Below are 14,571 nucleotides of genomic sequence, written 5' to 3' on the forward strand. Positions count from 1 at the left end.
CCGATTCCATTTTTGTTCAAAGATTTGTAATGTGTCATTACTGAGGGCTATTTCTTTCTCAATCTGGATTTTTAGTTTAAGACTATGGACAAAACAATTCAAATTTGGTACTTGTTTTTTGAACTTCATGTTATAGATAAAATATTTCATCATTATAAGAATAAAATTTACAATATTATTACAGTCTATTGATTTCAATGAGTAAATTCCGAAGCTTACATTTAAGAAAGATAGTTTAACATTTAGTTGCTGTTGTTCAAGAAAAGATACTAATTGATTCCAAATAGGCTGGATGTGTTTGCACTCCAAAAAAGATGTTCTATAGTTTCGATGTTTTCACTGCAGAAGTCACACAGATTTGAGTTAGATAATTTGCATTTAAAGAGATGTTTATTTGAAGCTATAAATAACTTTTCAACTGTTACTGAAACAATAATAAGCTAATTGTGAAGGAGCGTTCAGATTATCTTACCCTTACAAAGAAACAATACTAAGTCTTTTTGATCACAATCATTTAACTGAAACAAAAAATTGCTTCAAGAATGAGCCAAATTATTAATAAATGGTAGGATTGACAGAACATTTCAAAATATTTGTAATCTTTTGGTCTGCTATACATTTTACGCAATACACATGTTTATTTCTTTCCAGTTGTCAAATGAGGAAATTGTCTCCAAATACTCAAGTGTGCAGCATTGGTAAAATTACTTTTTAATAATTTGTAAATAATATGGCATCACTTTTCCCCATAATTCAGTCAAAGTCTGTCTGATTGCTGCACTTTGTGCACTTAAAACCAGATTGTGTTATACAATTATTTTCAATAATTATATTTATGCCCCCCTTTGAAGAAAAGGGGGTATATTGCTTTGCACATGTCGGTCTGTCGGTCGGTCCGTCCACCAGGTGGTTTCCGGATGATAACTCAAGAACGCTTGGGCCTAGGATCATGCATTGATCATGACTCGCAGTTGACCCCTATTGATTTTGAGGTCACTAGGCCAAAGGTCAAGGTCACGGTGACCCGAAATAGTAAAATGGTTTCCGGATGATAACTCAAGAACGCTTATTCCTAGGATCATGATCCTTGATAGGTAGATTGATCATGACTCGCAGATGACCCCTATAGATTTTCATGTCACTAGGTCAAAGGTCAAGGTCACAGTGACCCGAAATAGTAAAATGGTTTCCGGATGATAACTCAAGAACGCTTAGGCCTAGGATCATGAAATTTGATAGGTAGATTGATCATGACTCGCAGATGACCCCTATTGATTTTCAGGTCACTAGGTCAAAGGTCAAGGTCACAGTGACTCGAAATAGTAAAATGGTTTCCGGATGATATCTCAAGAATGCTTAGGCCTAGGATCATGAAACTTCATAGGTACATTGATCATGACTGGCAGATGACCCCTATTGATTTTCAGGTCACTAGGTCAAAGGTCAAGGTCACAGTGACTCGAAATAGTAAAATGGTTTCCGGATGATAACTCAAGAAAAATTAGGCTTAGGATCATGAAACTTCATAGGTACATTGATCATGACTGGCAGATGACCCCTATAGATTTTCAGGTCACTAGGTCAAAGGTCAAGGTCACAGTGACTCGAAACAGTAAAATGGTTTCCGGATGATAACTAAAAAAAAATTAGGCCTAGGATCATGAAACTTCATAAGTATGTTGATCATGACTGGCAGATGATCCCTATTGATTTTCAGGTCACTAGGTCGAAGGTCAAGGTCACAGTGACAAAAAACTTATTCACACAATGGATTCCACTACAAATGACAGCCCATATGGGGGGCATGCATGTTTTACAAACAGCCCTTGTTTTATTTTTGAAAGATCGTCTAATAAATGAACGCACCCCACATTATACCCCCCTCTCAACCTCCCCCCCTACCCAACCCAAAACGAATATTTTTATGTCCCCCACTATAGTAGTGGGGGACATATTGTTTTTGCCCTTTCTGTTGGTAGGTTGGTTGGTTGGTCTGTTGGTTGGTTTGCGCCAACTTTAACCTTTGCAATACTTTTTGCAATATTGAAGATAGCAACTTGATATTTAACATGCATATGTATCTCATGGAGCTGCACATTTTGAGTGGTGAAAGGTCAAGGTCATCCTTCAAGGTCAAAGGTCAAATATATGGGTCAAAATCGCTCATTTAATGTACACTTTTGCAGTATTTCAATATTAAAGATAGCAAATTGATATTTGGCATGCATGTGTATCTCATGGAGCTGCACATTTTGAGTGGTGAAAGGTCAAGGTCATCCTTCAAGGTCAGAGGTCAAAATTATGTGGACAAAATGGCTCATTTTATGAGTACTTTTGCAATATTGAAGATAGCAACTTGATATTTGGCATGCATGTGTATCTCATGGAGCCGCACATTTTGAGTGGTGAAAGGTCTAGGTTAAGGTCATCCTTGAAGGTCAGAGGTCAAATATATGTGGCCCAAATCGCTTATTTTATGAATACTTTTGCAATATTGAAGATAGCAACTTGATATTTGGCATGCATGTGTATCTCATGGAGCCGCACATTTTGAGTGGTGAAAGGTCAAGGTCATCCTTCAAGGTCAAATATATGGGTCAAAATTGCTCATGTAATGTCACTTCTGCAATATTGAAGCTAGCAATTTTATATTTGAAATGCATGTGTATCTCATGGAGCTGCACATTTTGAGTGGTGAAGGGTCAAGGTCAAGGTAATCCTTCAAGGTAAAACGTCATATAGAGGGACATTGTGTTTCACAAACACATCTTGTTTTCTTTAAAACATGGTAACAAAAATAATAAAATATTTATTTACTCTATTTTTGAAGGACCGTCCAAACTTCCCACCCAAGCTATTGCTATCAAACTTGAAATAAAATCTTATTTGTTTGTTTTATGTCTTTACAAATGTTCAATAGATTGTGGAAAATAGACCTGAACTATTACCTTGACCTTATTGAATAATTTGAACAATTTCCCCATGATGGCTTATGTTATGCTGTCAATCACTCGAATAGTTGAGCGCGCTGTCCTCTGACAGCTCTTGTTATGTCCCCCACCACTATAGTGGGGGACATATTGTTTTTGCCCTGTCTGTTGGTTGGTTTGTTTGCCTGTTGGTTGGTTTGTTTGCCCAAACTTTAACATTTTGCCATAACTTTTGCAATATTGAAGATAGCAACTTCATATTTGGCATGCCAACACATTCTTAACAGTCTGAACCTTTGAGTTGCAAATTTCTATAATTTGTGACAAACAGCTATATCCTAAGAAAGGAGAAAAAGCCCTGAATGAAAGCAATTAACTTTCATGGGCATTGACTTAAAGGAGATGTTAAAAAGGTCCATTCAATAAGGTAATAAAATTAGTTGTAAAATAAAACATTTCTAGGTCATCTGAGCCTTTTGTCCATCGTGGGGCGTGCAGCGTCAACATTTGCCTTGTTAACACTCTAGAGGCCACATTTATTGTCCAGTCTTCATGACATTTGGTCAGAAGATTTGTGCCAATGATATTTTGGAAGAGTTCGAAAATGGTTCCGGTTGGTTATAAAAAAAAAATTGGCCCCATGGGGGCGAGGCATTTTTCCTTATAGGGCGATTGAAAAACCTTGTTAACACTCTTGAGGCCACATTTATTATCCCATCAAAAAGAAACTTGTTCAGAAGATTTGTCCCAACAGTATCTTGGACAAGTTCAAAAATGGTTCCGATTGCTCGAAAAACATGGCATCCAGGGGGTGGCTATAGTAAAACCTTGTTAAAACTCTAGAGGCCACATTTATTTCGGATCTTCATAAAACTTGGTCTGGTGAAAAACATGGCCACCAGGGGTCAGGGCATTTTTTTCTAATTTGGCTTAAGTAAAACCTTGTTAACTTTCTTAGAGGCCACATTTATTGTCCAGTCTTCATGAAATTTGGTCAGAAGATTTGTGCCAATGATATCTTGGATAAATTTAAAATGGTTTCAGTTGCTTGAAAAACATGGCCACAAGGGGGAGGGATTTTTCCTTGTATGGCTAGTTAAGTAAAACCTTGTTAACACTCTAGAAGCCACATTTATTGTCCTATCTTCATGAAACTTGGTAAGAAGATTTTTCTCAATAATATCTTGGACAAGTTTGAAAATGGTTTCGGTTGGTTGAAATTACAATGATTGAAACTAGCTTTATATAGCTGGTTGCCTGTATATGCTACCAACTCATTAAAAAAGGTTTTCCAGCAAAAAATCTACAAACCTAGAGCCCTTTTGATGTTTTTTTCCCATGATCTACTTCCCAGCCATCTAAGCTGAAACTCATGCTCTCACTTGATTGATCATACTCATTTTAATACTGGAGTTATTATCCATTTTTGCACTACACAGCTAACATTGTTTCTGCTTAGCAATCATAAGGTTTGGGGTTCATTTCACACTCTGGGAGCTTTGTTAAGATCTTCTCTTAGGACACCAAGTATTGGTTCTACCAAAGAAACAGACTCAAGAGTTTCTCAGAAATACTAGCTAAAATAAATTGGTTTTATCTAAATATTGTAAAGTCTATGATAATCTTTCAGGGGTTCAAGTCCAGTGAAGGCGTTTGCATGGCACCCCCATACAGTGAAGTTTGCCCTTGCGCTCCAAGACGACTCAATTCGTGTTCACAGCAGTGCATCAGATCTCACCCCAATACTAAAACACAAGCTCCAGAAGAATGTAGCTAGCCTGGCTTGGCAGTAAGAATGTTCCTTCATTGGCTTGGCAGTAAAAATATGAATGCTATGCAGCACTCCAGATACAAAATTTAACATCAGCATAAATGCAGACTTTTATAAATTGTATAGTAAATGTGCACTGAAGCATGTGTTAGTGTAAAAGTGCTTCTCAGTTTATTGAGGATACACATGACACATTTAGGTTCATAGATATCCGCAAAATGGGGTAATGTCCTAGTATGCTCAACTGTAAACAAAAGGCGAAAGGGGGGGTTGACGGTATGTTTAAGGATTAGCAGCAAATAGAATGTGGGATTGCTTAGCCAAACTGTATTTCAAGTTCTTATTTTAATTTCCTATACATTTTGTTAATGGTGTTTTTTGTAAGTGCGATGGTATTGCATATTTGGTAAAATGATTACAGGGAAGCAATCTTTGCGTAAAGATACAACTTGTTAATAATGAACGATCAAAAGTAAAATTGTTCATTAAAAAAGAAGTTTGTCTACTATGGCTTTCAACAGGGCACTAGAATTGGGGTTTATCTGGTTCGCTTTTTAATGTATTCTCTCATCTAAAATCCACTTTATTATGTAAATTTGCTTTTTGTTTATGTTAAAATGTTTGTTTTAGGTTCCAATGTGTAACATAGAGTGGCATGATGGTTCAGTGCTTTTCCTTTTCTCTTTATACTTTCCAGACCCAATTCCTCTTCAGTGTTAGCCGTGGCATGCCAGTCCTGTGTTCTCATATGGCACATAGAGCCTACCTCACTGGCCACCAGGTCAGTGAAATCATGGGCCATCTCATCAAGTTAAAGAGTGCAATTACAGGGATTGAAACTTACTTTATATAGCTGGTTGTCCGTATATGCTACCAACTCCTGGAAAAAGGTTGCCCAGCAAACATTCTACAAGCCCAGAGCCCTTTTAGTGCTTGTTATTCTTTTATTTTCAATGATCTAGTTTCCAGCCATCCAAGCTGAAACTAATGCTCACACTTGATTTATCATACTTATTGTAATACTTGAGTTATTTGTATCGTTTTGCCTTTTAAGCCAGGAAACGCCTGAATAAGTTGTCAAATTTTTAACAATTTTGTAACAGCGTTGGGTACAACCATAAATAATAAAATTAACATTGTCTGACATCATTTGCTGAGTTACTTTATGTGTATTTGGTGCTTGTAAGAAGAAATTTAATTTGCTGTGACCATTTCATGCAAGATGTGTAAAAGTATTTATGAATACTGCACAATGTATCACTTGTACAGTAAAGGTTTAAAAAAAAAAGCAATTCACCCTGACGGACTACAGGTATTTAGAATTGATTGCCTTTTTATTTTGTCCAAGGATTTTTGTCCACAAGTTGGAAAGATACTGATTGGATTATGTTACCATGAGCTATCTTTGTTAATGAAATATAAATGCATAATTGGTCACCTAAACTTGATTGACAAATGCAACATGTAGTATATAATGGTCAGTTGCTCTTTAGGCCTGTAATGGCTAAACAACAACTTAAATCACTGCATTGACAGGTTGGCAGACAATCAGACAGTCTTAGTACAATTCTGGCTTTCTGGTAAGCCTTCATATTTCAATCACTTAATTTGACAGACCATCGGCCAGTTCAGTCCAGGTGCTGCAACGTGGAGGTCACTGCCCGGTCACCATGGTGCACTGGAGCCCAGATGGACGCACGCTTCTTTCTGTCTCGCCTGTCGATGCCTCCATACTTGCCTGGGCCGTTGCCATGGAGACCTGTATGCCGCTGTGGCGATATGGGGGTGGGGGCGTGTCTCTGGTCACATGGTCGCCCGATGGCAGTAAAGTGTTCTCTGCTACACCATCCAATGTTTTCAGGTAGGTTCAAAACATAGGACTGGTGTAGATGAAAAAATTGTTGTGGTTCTATAAACCTGTTCGACCAGTTGATGACGCTGGATGATTTTACTTATCATTACCAGGAGAAAAATAGTTTTCAAGAAGCAAGATTACAGTTCCGTTTAAAAAATGGCATTCTTATGGTTCAGAACAGTTATAACATATATCAGTAATTTTACAGAATTCTATCTTCATTTGAAGAGTTAAGAGTGAAATTGTTGTATTTCCTTCACATTTCTATATAAGATACAATAGTTTTGCACTCAATCCTAGATTTAAAGTATTTGTTATTGCAGGTGTATATGTAAATTTTGTTTACAAGCTGCATAAGCATCTGTATTAAGTCTCCATGATACAATCAATTTCTGACATAAAGTTCGTTTCATACATTTGCAGTGATCCAAATTGTTTACTTGATTCTACTATTCTTTCAGGGTTTGGGAGACCAGATCATGGACTTGTGAGAAATGGTACAGTGTTACTGGACACGTTAAGGTTAGCCTCTATATATATTTTTTTTGGCGTAGCTGTATTAAGCCAGCTTTTCACCTTACCTGACCTTTGTAAGTGTCCACTAAAATTCAAATAAAATTTCCCGCGGCTAGGAACGAATGAATACACTTCATTTATTCCATTGACTGATTTGAGTATACCACCAGAACATTGGAAACATATCCCCGTCTTTGTAACACTCTTTTACTGCATGAAACAATTTTATCTCTAATGAAAAGGCTTAATAGGTAAAACAGTTTTACACTCAATTCTTGACATCAATACAGTTTGTGTGTGCACCTTTTATTTTCAGAGAATTACCAGCGCAAAAGCGTTTATACTTTAAGGCTATGTTCTCATATTGAGTACTTACTTCCATATTCCTGTCAACATGTTAACATGTAAAAGTATAAAGAGCAGTGGAAGCGAGGCCTCACTTTAATGCCTTGCATTTCAACCCGCGATGTATCGGGTCAATTCGCGGCCAGTGTGTGAATGTCAGAGTTTATATAATAAAGACGCTATCCGTGAACTAGGTGACCTGGAATTTTCTTTAGACTAGAAATGTGTTAAATGAAGATATTCAGCAATATAATTATGGTATGTCAATAATGGATTCTTAATGTGTTTTCAACAATACAATGATAAATATTATTTTTGATTAATTTAACACGAATTATTCCACCATATTGACTAATGTATAAAGCATGAGCGCGATGATTCTCGGTACTGTTAATAATCAAATCAAATAGCAATGCCCGACAAACCACTCAAACAGGTTTGTTCGAAGAACGCCTATAAATACGGATACTTCGCGTGTGGCCGGTTGACTCATATGTTTTAATTTCACTTCCATTCTTCTTTTGGTTTTCTGTTTTGTATCTATAGGTTTATGACCAGCAATATGTAATAATGTAAAATAAGCCGCGAAAGCTTCGCGTAACATCCCGTACTGCGTGTGATGCAGCTGAGAACTGCACAGAATTTTTTTTCGCTTTCCTTGATCTCATTCATTGACATATCAACGCCATATATCTTTTTTCAAGATATTTCTTGTTTCATTTTAAAAAGTGGTCATGTTAGAAGACAGTGTAGCTCCTTTCCAGACTCCTGCAAACACAGAACAAATATTAGGAAGACCTTGTTATCACTGTTGAGGATAATTCACATAAGACACAGCACACAATGCTAATACAATCTTATGCAAGCAAAGTCTTAAATTATATTCATGAATTTTAAAAAATTATTGTTCAGATTTCATCAAATTTTGTGGCGCTTAAACTCTAAAATTTTTGTCAAAGATTTTTTCTTTATCATCACCAGTTATATAAAAAGGGCTTCAAACAGCATGCAACGCAAATTTCCTATTACAAAATTTAGTTTTGTTCTTTTGCAAGGAGACATTCACAATTACCTTAAATTTGCAATCAAGGTTTTATTATAGCAGATAACACCATCATGGAAAACAGCATATCCTCTTTAATATGGATAAAAACATTGAATGCATTACCTTATTCATAGGCTAAGATTGTAGGGCCATTTTTTATTGAACCAATCAGAATGCACATATCAATCGAACGTTTGATTCATACTCTGAACATTAGAGAAAATTGATATACGTTGATTTTTTCACATTCTGGAAAAAAAATTTGCAAGAGTATTTGTGTGCAACATAAATAGCTACTTGACCCATTTATATATGACGTGTGAAAATTGTGCAATATAATGACAAAACCTGGCCTTTTCGGAGTCCTGATTCATTATAAAAAATATTTAGGTTTATAAACACACACATTATTTTGATGTTATCATCTGTTAACAGATTGTAATTATTTAATAGAATTGTACATAAACAGGTGGCACTCATATAAAACAATAATTATGATGAATATAAAACAAGAAATTTAAAATTTGCATTTACATTCTTACCAGGTAATCAGTCTTTTAGGCTCTTTAATATGGTTTCTTAATTACATGTTTAACGATGATGTGGGGGCTTGTACTATATGATACAAATTTCTCAAATCTTGTTAACAAGAAGGAATTCAGGTGATATTTGTATTGACTTCATGTTATCGTTCGTAAGAATTTTTTTTTTCTGTCATCTTGGTGCATATGAAACCATTGAGTAATTAAATTGCAATTAAATGCTTGTTAACTGGAATGAAGATGCTATGAGGCTAATTGTACCCTCCCAAAGGCAGAAGGATAAAGAATTGGCGTTTCTATCAGTACGCCCATTTGTATGTCACAAACTTTTCATGGCTATATCTCAGGAACTATATAAGAATGAGATATCAACATGAAACTTCATAGGTGTATGGATGTTAATGAGAAGAACTGCCATGTACAAGAACCATAACTCTACACCAGTCTTCGAAATTAGCTTTGAAAAGTTACATGCCAGTCGGGCCAGTTACTTAAGAATTTTTACATGCCCAACATATTTTTTACATGCCCAAACTTTTTTAACCAAAATTATAACAAATCACAACATTTTAACACTTACATGCTACACATAGTAAAGCAGAACATTTGTTTCAATAGTAGTGAATACAACTACATCTAATCAGTCACTAGAATTAAGACGGTCGATCGTTACACCAGTGCTCTTGAAAAGAGCGTTCTCTGGTGTCCTCGTACCATTTCTTGGCTTCCTTTTTCTCTAAATCATTGTCAATTTTCTATTTTGGAAGTGCTTTATCGGACTTAGCCCCATGAACATACCTAAGATACTGCATAGCCTCAAAGACTATGTTGACAATGACATTTGTTTACATTGACAAAAACGGAAGCGTATTACTTGACTGAAATGATCGATTCAAAAAGCATCTTCTCGATTAATGTCTAGAGAAACCGTCGATAAGAACCGAATGTGACCGAACTGCATCGGTCAAAAACGATGACGTGTGCAAGCAGGTGTGTGTTGTTAAACCAATCGAATTTCATTGTTTTACAACTTACGGCAAGGTGTTTGTTCGCAAAATTGAAAAATAGATCTGCAAATATCAAGAACCGCTTACGATTTTTTTTTTATAAACTGTCAATTGGCTTCAATAATTTACATGCCCGGCGGGCCACAAACGTGAATTTTTGTATGTGCCCGGCAGTAATTTTACTCGCCACGGGCGATCGGGCGTGTGCTAATTTCGAAGACTGCTACACTTTCTGAAGTGTTATTGCCATGTGTTGTTTTGTAGGATGTAACTTTCCAGGGCTGTATCTCAGAAACAATTTAAGATTTCAACATGAAACTTCATGTATGCATTGATATCAATAAGGAGAAGTATCATGCACAAGAACGATAATCATATACTTTCTTAAAAGAGAGTTATTTCCCCATGTTGTTTTGTTTGATGTAACTTATCAGGTATATCTCAGATATGTTTCTAGATTTTGAAATTGCCCTGTTTGTATCAGATTTTTCTGTATTTCTCCAATAACATAATTATGAGCCACTGTCAGAAAACTTATCACAGGTTTGCTCAATCATCTGGGGCTGAGTCCCATACAAGACCCATAACCCTAGAGGCAAGGTCAAGGCCACACATGGAGGTCAAAGATGACTTCTTCATAATTGAGCCTGTAATTCACTATGCATCAAGGTGTTCTGTAAAACGTTTGATTATTTTTCTCCTATATCTGGCTGTGTGTCACAGTGGACCCTTGGGGTCTATAGGGTCAAGGTCATACACTGATGTCAAATGTTACAAATTTTGATTAAGTATGCTTTATTTTGCTAGGATTCTACCATAAATCGTGGGATTTGCAACCATCCTACAAAAATGTATTTATCATGGGATATCAATTCAACTAATAATCTTGTTTTTATTTACACTTGTGTATCAGTGATAAATCCTGGACCTAGTGTGAGGATTGACGCAATTCAATGTTTAAGGTTAAAGCCCTTAATGCTTTCCTTTGACTATTGCAAGGCAGTGACCCCAGCTCTAAACATTTTAATGTTTTATGTTTTGAATTGTGCTTTATTGTATAGGCAATTTTTTGTCACTCGCCTTAAATAAAAGACTTGGGTTAATAAGATTTTCTCTTCTGTTAATGTTTCTGGATTGCAATATTATTTTTATACTTTGGTCAAAATGTTAATCTTTACAATATCTATGCAGAGTATTAATCTGGATAATGTGCATCCACTAACTAGGTTACCTTGTCAACTCTTAGTAAATCCTTGTTAGCACTATTGAGGCCATATTTGTGATTTAATTTTGATGATATTTGGTCAGAAGGTTATCTTGACAACAAAAAAGGTAAAGTTTGAATCTGGGTCATAGTATCCAAAAACCACAATATCAGGTGAGCGCTCCAGGGCAATCATGGGCTTCTATCAGGTGAGCGCTCTAGGGCAATCATGGGCCTCTTGTTTAATAATGATATTTAAAAAACATTTTGAAAAAACTAATTCTGTTATTTACTTGGACACTATTTCAAATATAAAAATGTTTGTTAACTTTACTTGGTTATCTGTAATCAAGACAGTTTATCAGCATTAGGATTGTGATACACACTTTTAGCGGCATAAACCTCACATTTATAAAAGCAAGGAACACAAAGTTTTAGGTTTCTTTATGAGTGGTATCTTTCTTAAACTCTTTACAACAAAGTGTGTTTTATGTAAACCCAAGTATTGGATCAATGTATTGAGGCATATGAAAATATTTCCAGGTTTTTTTTGGCCCGAGTTTATAGTCGAAATTCGGCTATGTTCCCAATCCCAAAATGTGACAAAAAATTCCCAATTTTCCCCCCCCCCCCCCCCCCAATTTTTATTTTTTTTTTTCTTTAGAAAGAAGTGTCTAATGCGTATTTTATCTCAATTTTAATTCAATTACATATAGCAAAGTATTATATGATTTTGTTCTTTTAATTTGAATGATTTTAAAGAGTTATATCAAATTTAGTATTTCCCTTATCAGTGGACTTTTCTTTTCTTATAAAAAGGCTAATGAATTTATTTTCCTAATTTCATGAAAATGCCGATAAAATTCCCAATTCCAAAGCCATGGGCTATCTTCCCAAAAAGTAGGAAAAATACCTGATTTCATAAGTTCTGTACATCTTTTAAATTGACATACAAACTTGCTGTTCTATTATTGGTTTGGTGAAACCTAACACCCATGAGACAGATTTGCATACTTCTGTTTGCTTGTTGTATCAAAATAATCAAAACCGTGGAAGTTATCAGAAGTTTATCTGGTGTTTGTTGTATTAAAAAAATAAAGTTGCTTAAAACCTGACATAAACATTTAATGTTTTTTTAGACAGTATTTCTTTGGTACTGGAAAATATTAAAATCGACATCCAATCAAGGTCAAGTGGTATTCTTTTTCTTAAACTAAATATTCAAGATGGCGACCTATTCTGAGTCAACTGTGTCTAAAGACTCGGACTCATTTACAGACTTTTTTTCGGAAGGGGAGACACAAGCAGTGATTTTTTTTGCTTTTTTTTGTTACAGCCAGTGCCATTTGGATTGGGAAAATTAGCGCGATAAACCATGAAATTGGGAAACATTATAAATATGATTATAAGAACAGAATTAAAATTATTAAAGTATGTTTGACAGCATTTTTATATTATAAAGTGCTTATTTAATGTGTTCTTACAATGAAGACAATGTTAAGTTAATATCCTTCCACATGCATATTGAATCTATATAGATTCTTAAATATACCATTTAATCATAACCTCTTTAACAGTAAGAATTTAATTCAGTATTTTTAAAAAAATTAAATATCATATGGTGAAAACATTAACAAATATTTAAAAAAAAACGCTTTAGTGGTCTTGCTATGTCAATGATGTATTAAATGGAGTTAAAATAATTTATTTCATTTCTTTACCTTTCAACATCTTGCACTTGACATCCTCCGTTCAATGCTATTTTAGTAAACTGTAAAGCGTGACAAACATAATAAAGCAGAATATGCATATGAATCTGATTATACACAGATCCACCAACATATAAATCATATCATGTTTGTCTCTTTCCATTTTCGAACGATACTCATCTTAAATGCATTAACTTTGTGAGTACCGGTAGACTTACACCAATTTCCCAACACTGATTTCTGTGATACACATTCACTGTGAAGATGGTGAACCCCAGTGGTTGCTGGGAGAACAAGTCCAATGTATAAATATCACACCTTCACCACACTAGTTCCTATATACATGGTTTTCACAAGTATATCACAAGGTACATATATATACACATCACAGTCATTGCACAGTTTTCACAGGTATATCGTAAAGTACACATATATACACACGGGTTATTACAGACGTTGGGGCCATATTTGGACCATGTTATTTTTTTCACACGTACATCACAGGGTTCGTATATACACACATCAGTCGTTACAAACACTGAACAAGTATCTAGACCGCATGCCATGCAACCAAGAAGTCCTCAGTTTCCAGACAGTTCTTTATAAAGTCTATATCTTGTAGTATGTAAGTGGAAGAATAGTCTTCGTATATGAAATTCTAACATGCACGTTTTGTCTCTATATGAAGGAAGGTTTGGGACTATGAATGACCAGTCAACGAGGGTTTGGGCTAGTAGAGCAGGGGAGGTAACTTGTTTGGTGAGATCTTTACATCTTGGACTGTGTAAAAATCGACGTTTACAATCGGGATAAATCGACTATCGTCGGTATCCTCCGCAATATTGAGAGAGATGTGGATAGCAACGTAAAATCGTATTCGGCTAAATTCGCGAAACAATACGTAAGTCAGTTGTCGTTCGGCGACGACTGGACAAGTTCGATCGGCACTCGTTCGAAATTATTGCTAAATTACATTGCAATCTTATTTGCTTTATTGGGAAAATGTTGTCTTTTTTTGGGAAATTTTAATCAAATTTTTGGGAAAAAACGTCATTTTTTGCAATTGAGAAGCAGCCGAATATCGGCTGTAATTTTGGGCAAAAAAAATCACTGACAAGTAAGTGGCCAGTGTCCAAGGAAGTGGAGGATTTCCTTCTAAAATGTGACCTTCATGAAGACGAAACGTATAGAAATGTTTTGTAATGACCACAGTCAGCTGTGTTGCACAAATTGTGCTTTCCTTTATCACAGGTATGACATGTTTTTGTGTTAAATATGTTTGTTGTCATAAAAAAACCATGTAATTCAGCATTATTCAGATCAATGATTGACTAATTAATATTCATTTTTGTGTTAATGTGAATAATTTGAATAAAAGTAAAAAAGTAACTAATAATAATTTTGTGTCTATTAAAAAAAAAGAAATTATGGTATCAGTATACAAATGAATTCATTCCTTAGAATCTAAGACTAGTACATGAAAAGACCATTTGAAAACACAAGAGAAATGATAGACTAAACCTCACCAATATTTTACATAATGACCATTGAAACCACATGCAAATACAATGTATTATGTATTTTTAGCTCACCTGAGCACAACTTGCTCATGGTGAGCTTTTGTGATCGCATTTTGTCCTTTGTGAG

At 35.3% G+C, this 14,571-nt stretch overlaps 1 protein-coding gene across 3 annotated transcripts in view; it reads left to right on the forward strand.

Annotated features, from left to right (window-relative positions):
- LOC127856380 (aladin-like) overlaps positions 1-14,571 on the forward strand; it is a 76,274-nt gene that overhangs the window by 32,906 nt on the left and 28,797 nt on the right. For all 3 annotated transcript variants that reach the window (XR_008037991.1, XM_052392527.1, XM_052392525.1), the window contains exons 5-9: positions 652-698; positions 4,561-4,719; positions 5,399-5,482; positions 6,317-6,562; positions 7,018-7,078. Coding sequence is in view for 2 of the 3 variants with exons in the window: in XM_052392527.1 (XP_052248487.1) it covers positions 652-698; positions 4,561-4,719; positions 5,399-5,482; positions 6,317-6,562; positions 7,018-7,078 (597 nt within the window). In the remaining variant the exon portion in view is untranslated. The remainder of the gene's footprint in view (positions 1-651; positions 699-4,560; positions 4,720-5,398; positions 5,483-6,316; positions 6,563-7,017; positions 7,079-14,571) is intronic.

The sequence above is a fragment of the Dreissena polymorpha genome, chromosome 13 (genome assembly GCF_020536995.1).
Source record: "Dreissena polymorpha isolate Duluth1 chromosome 13, UMN_Dpol_1.0, whole genome shotgun sequence".
Classification (NCBI taxonomy): Eukaryota; Metazoa; Mollusca; class Bivalvia; order Myida; family Dreissenidae; genus Dreissena; species Dreissena polymorpha.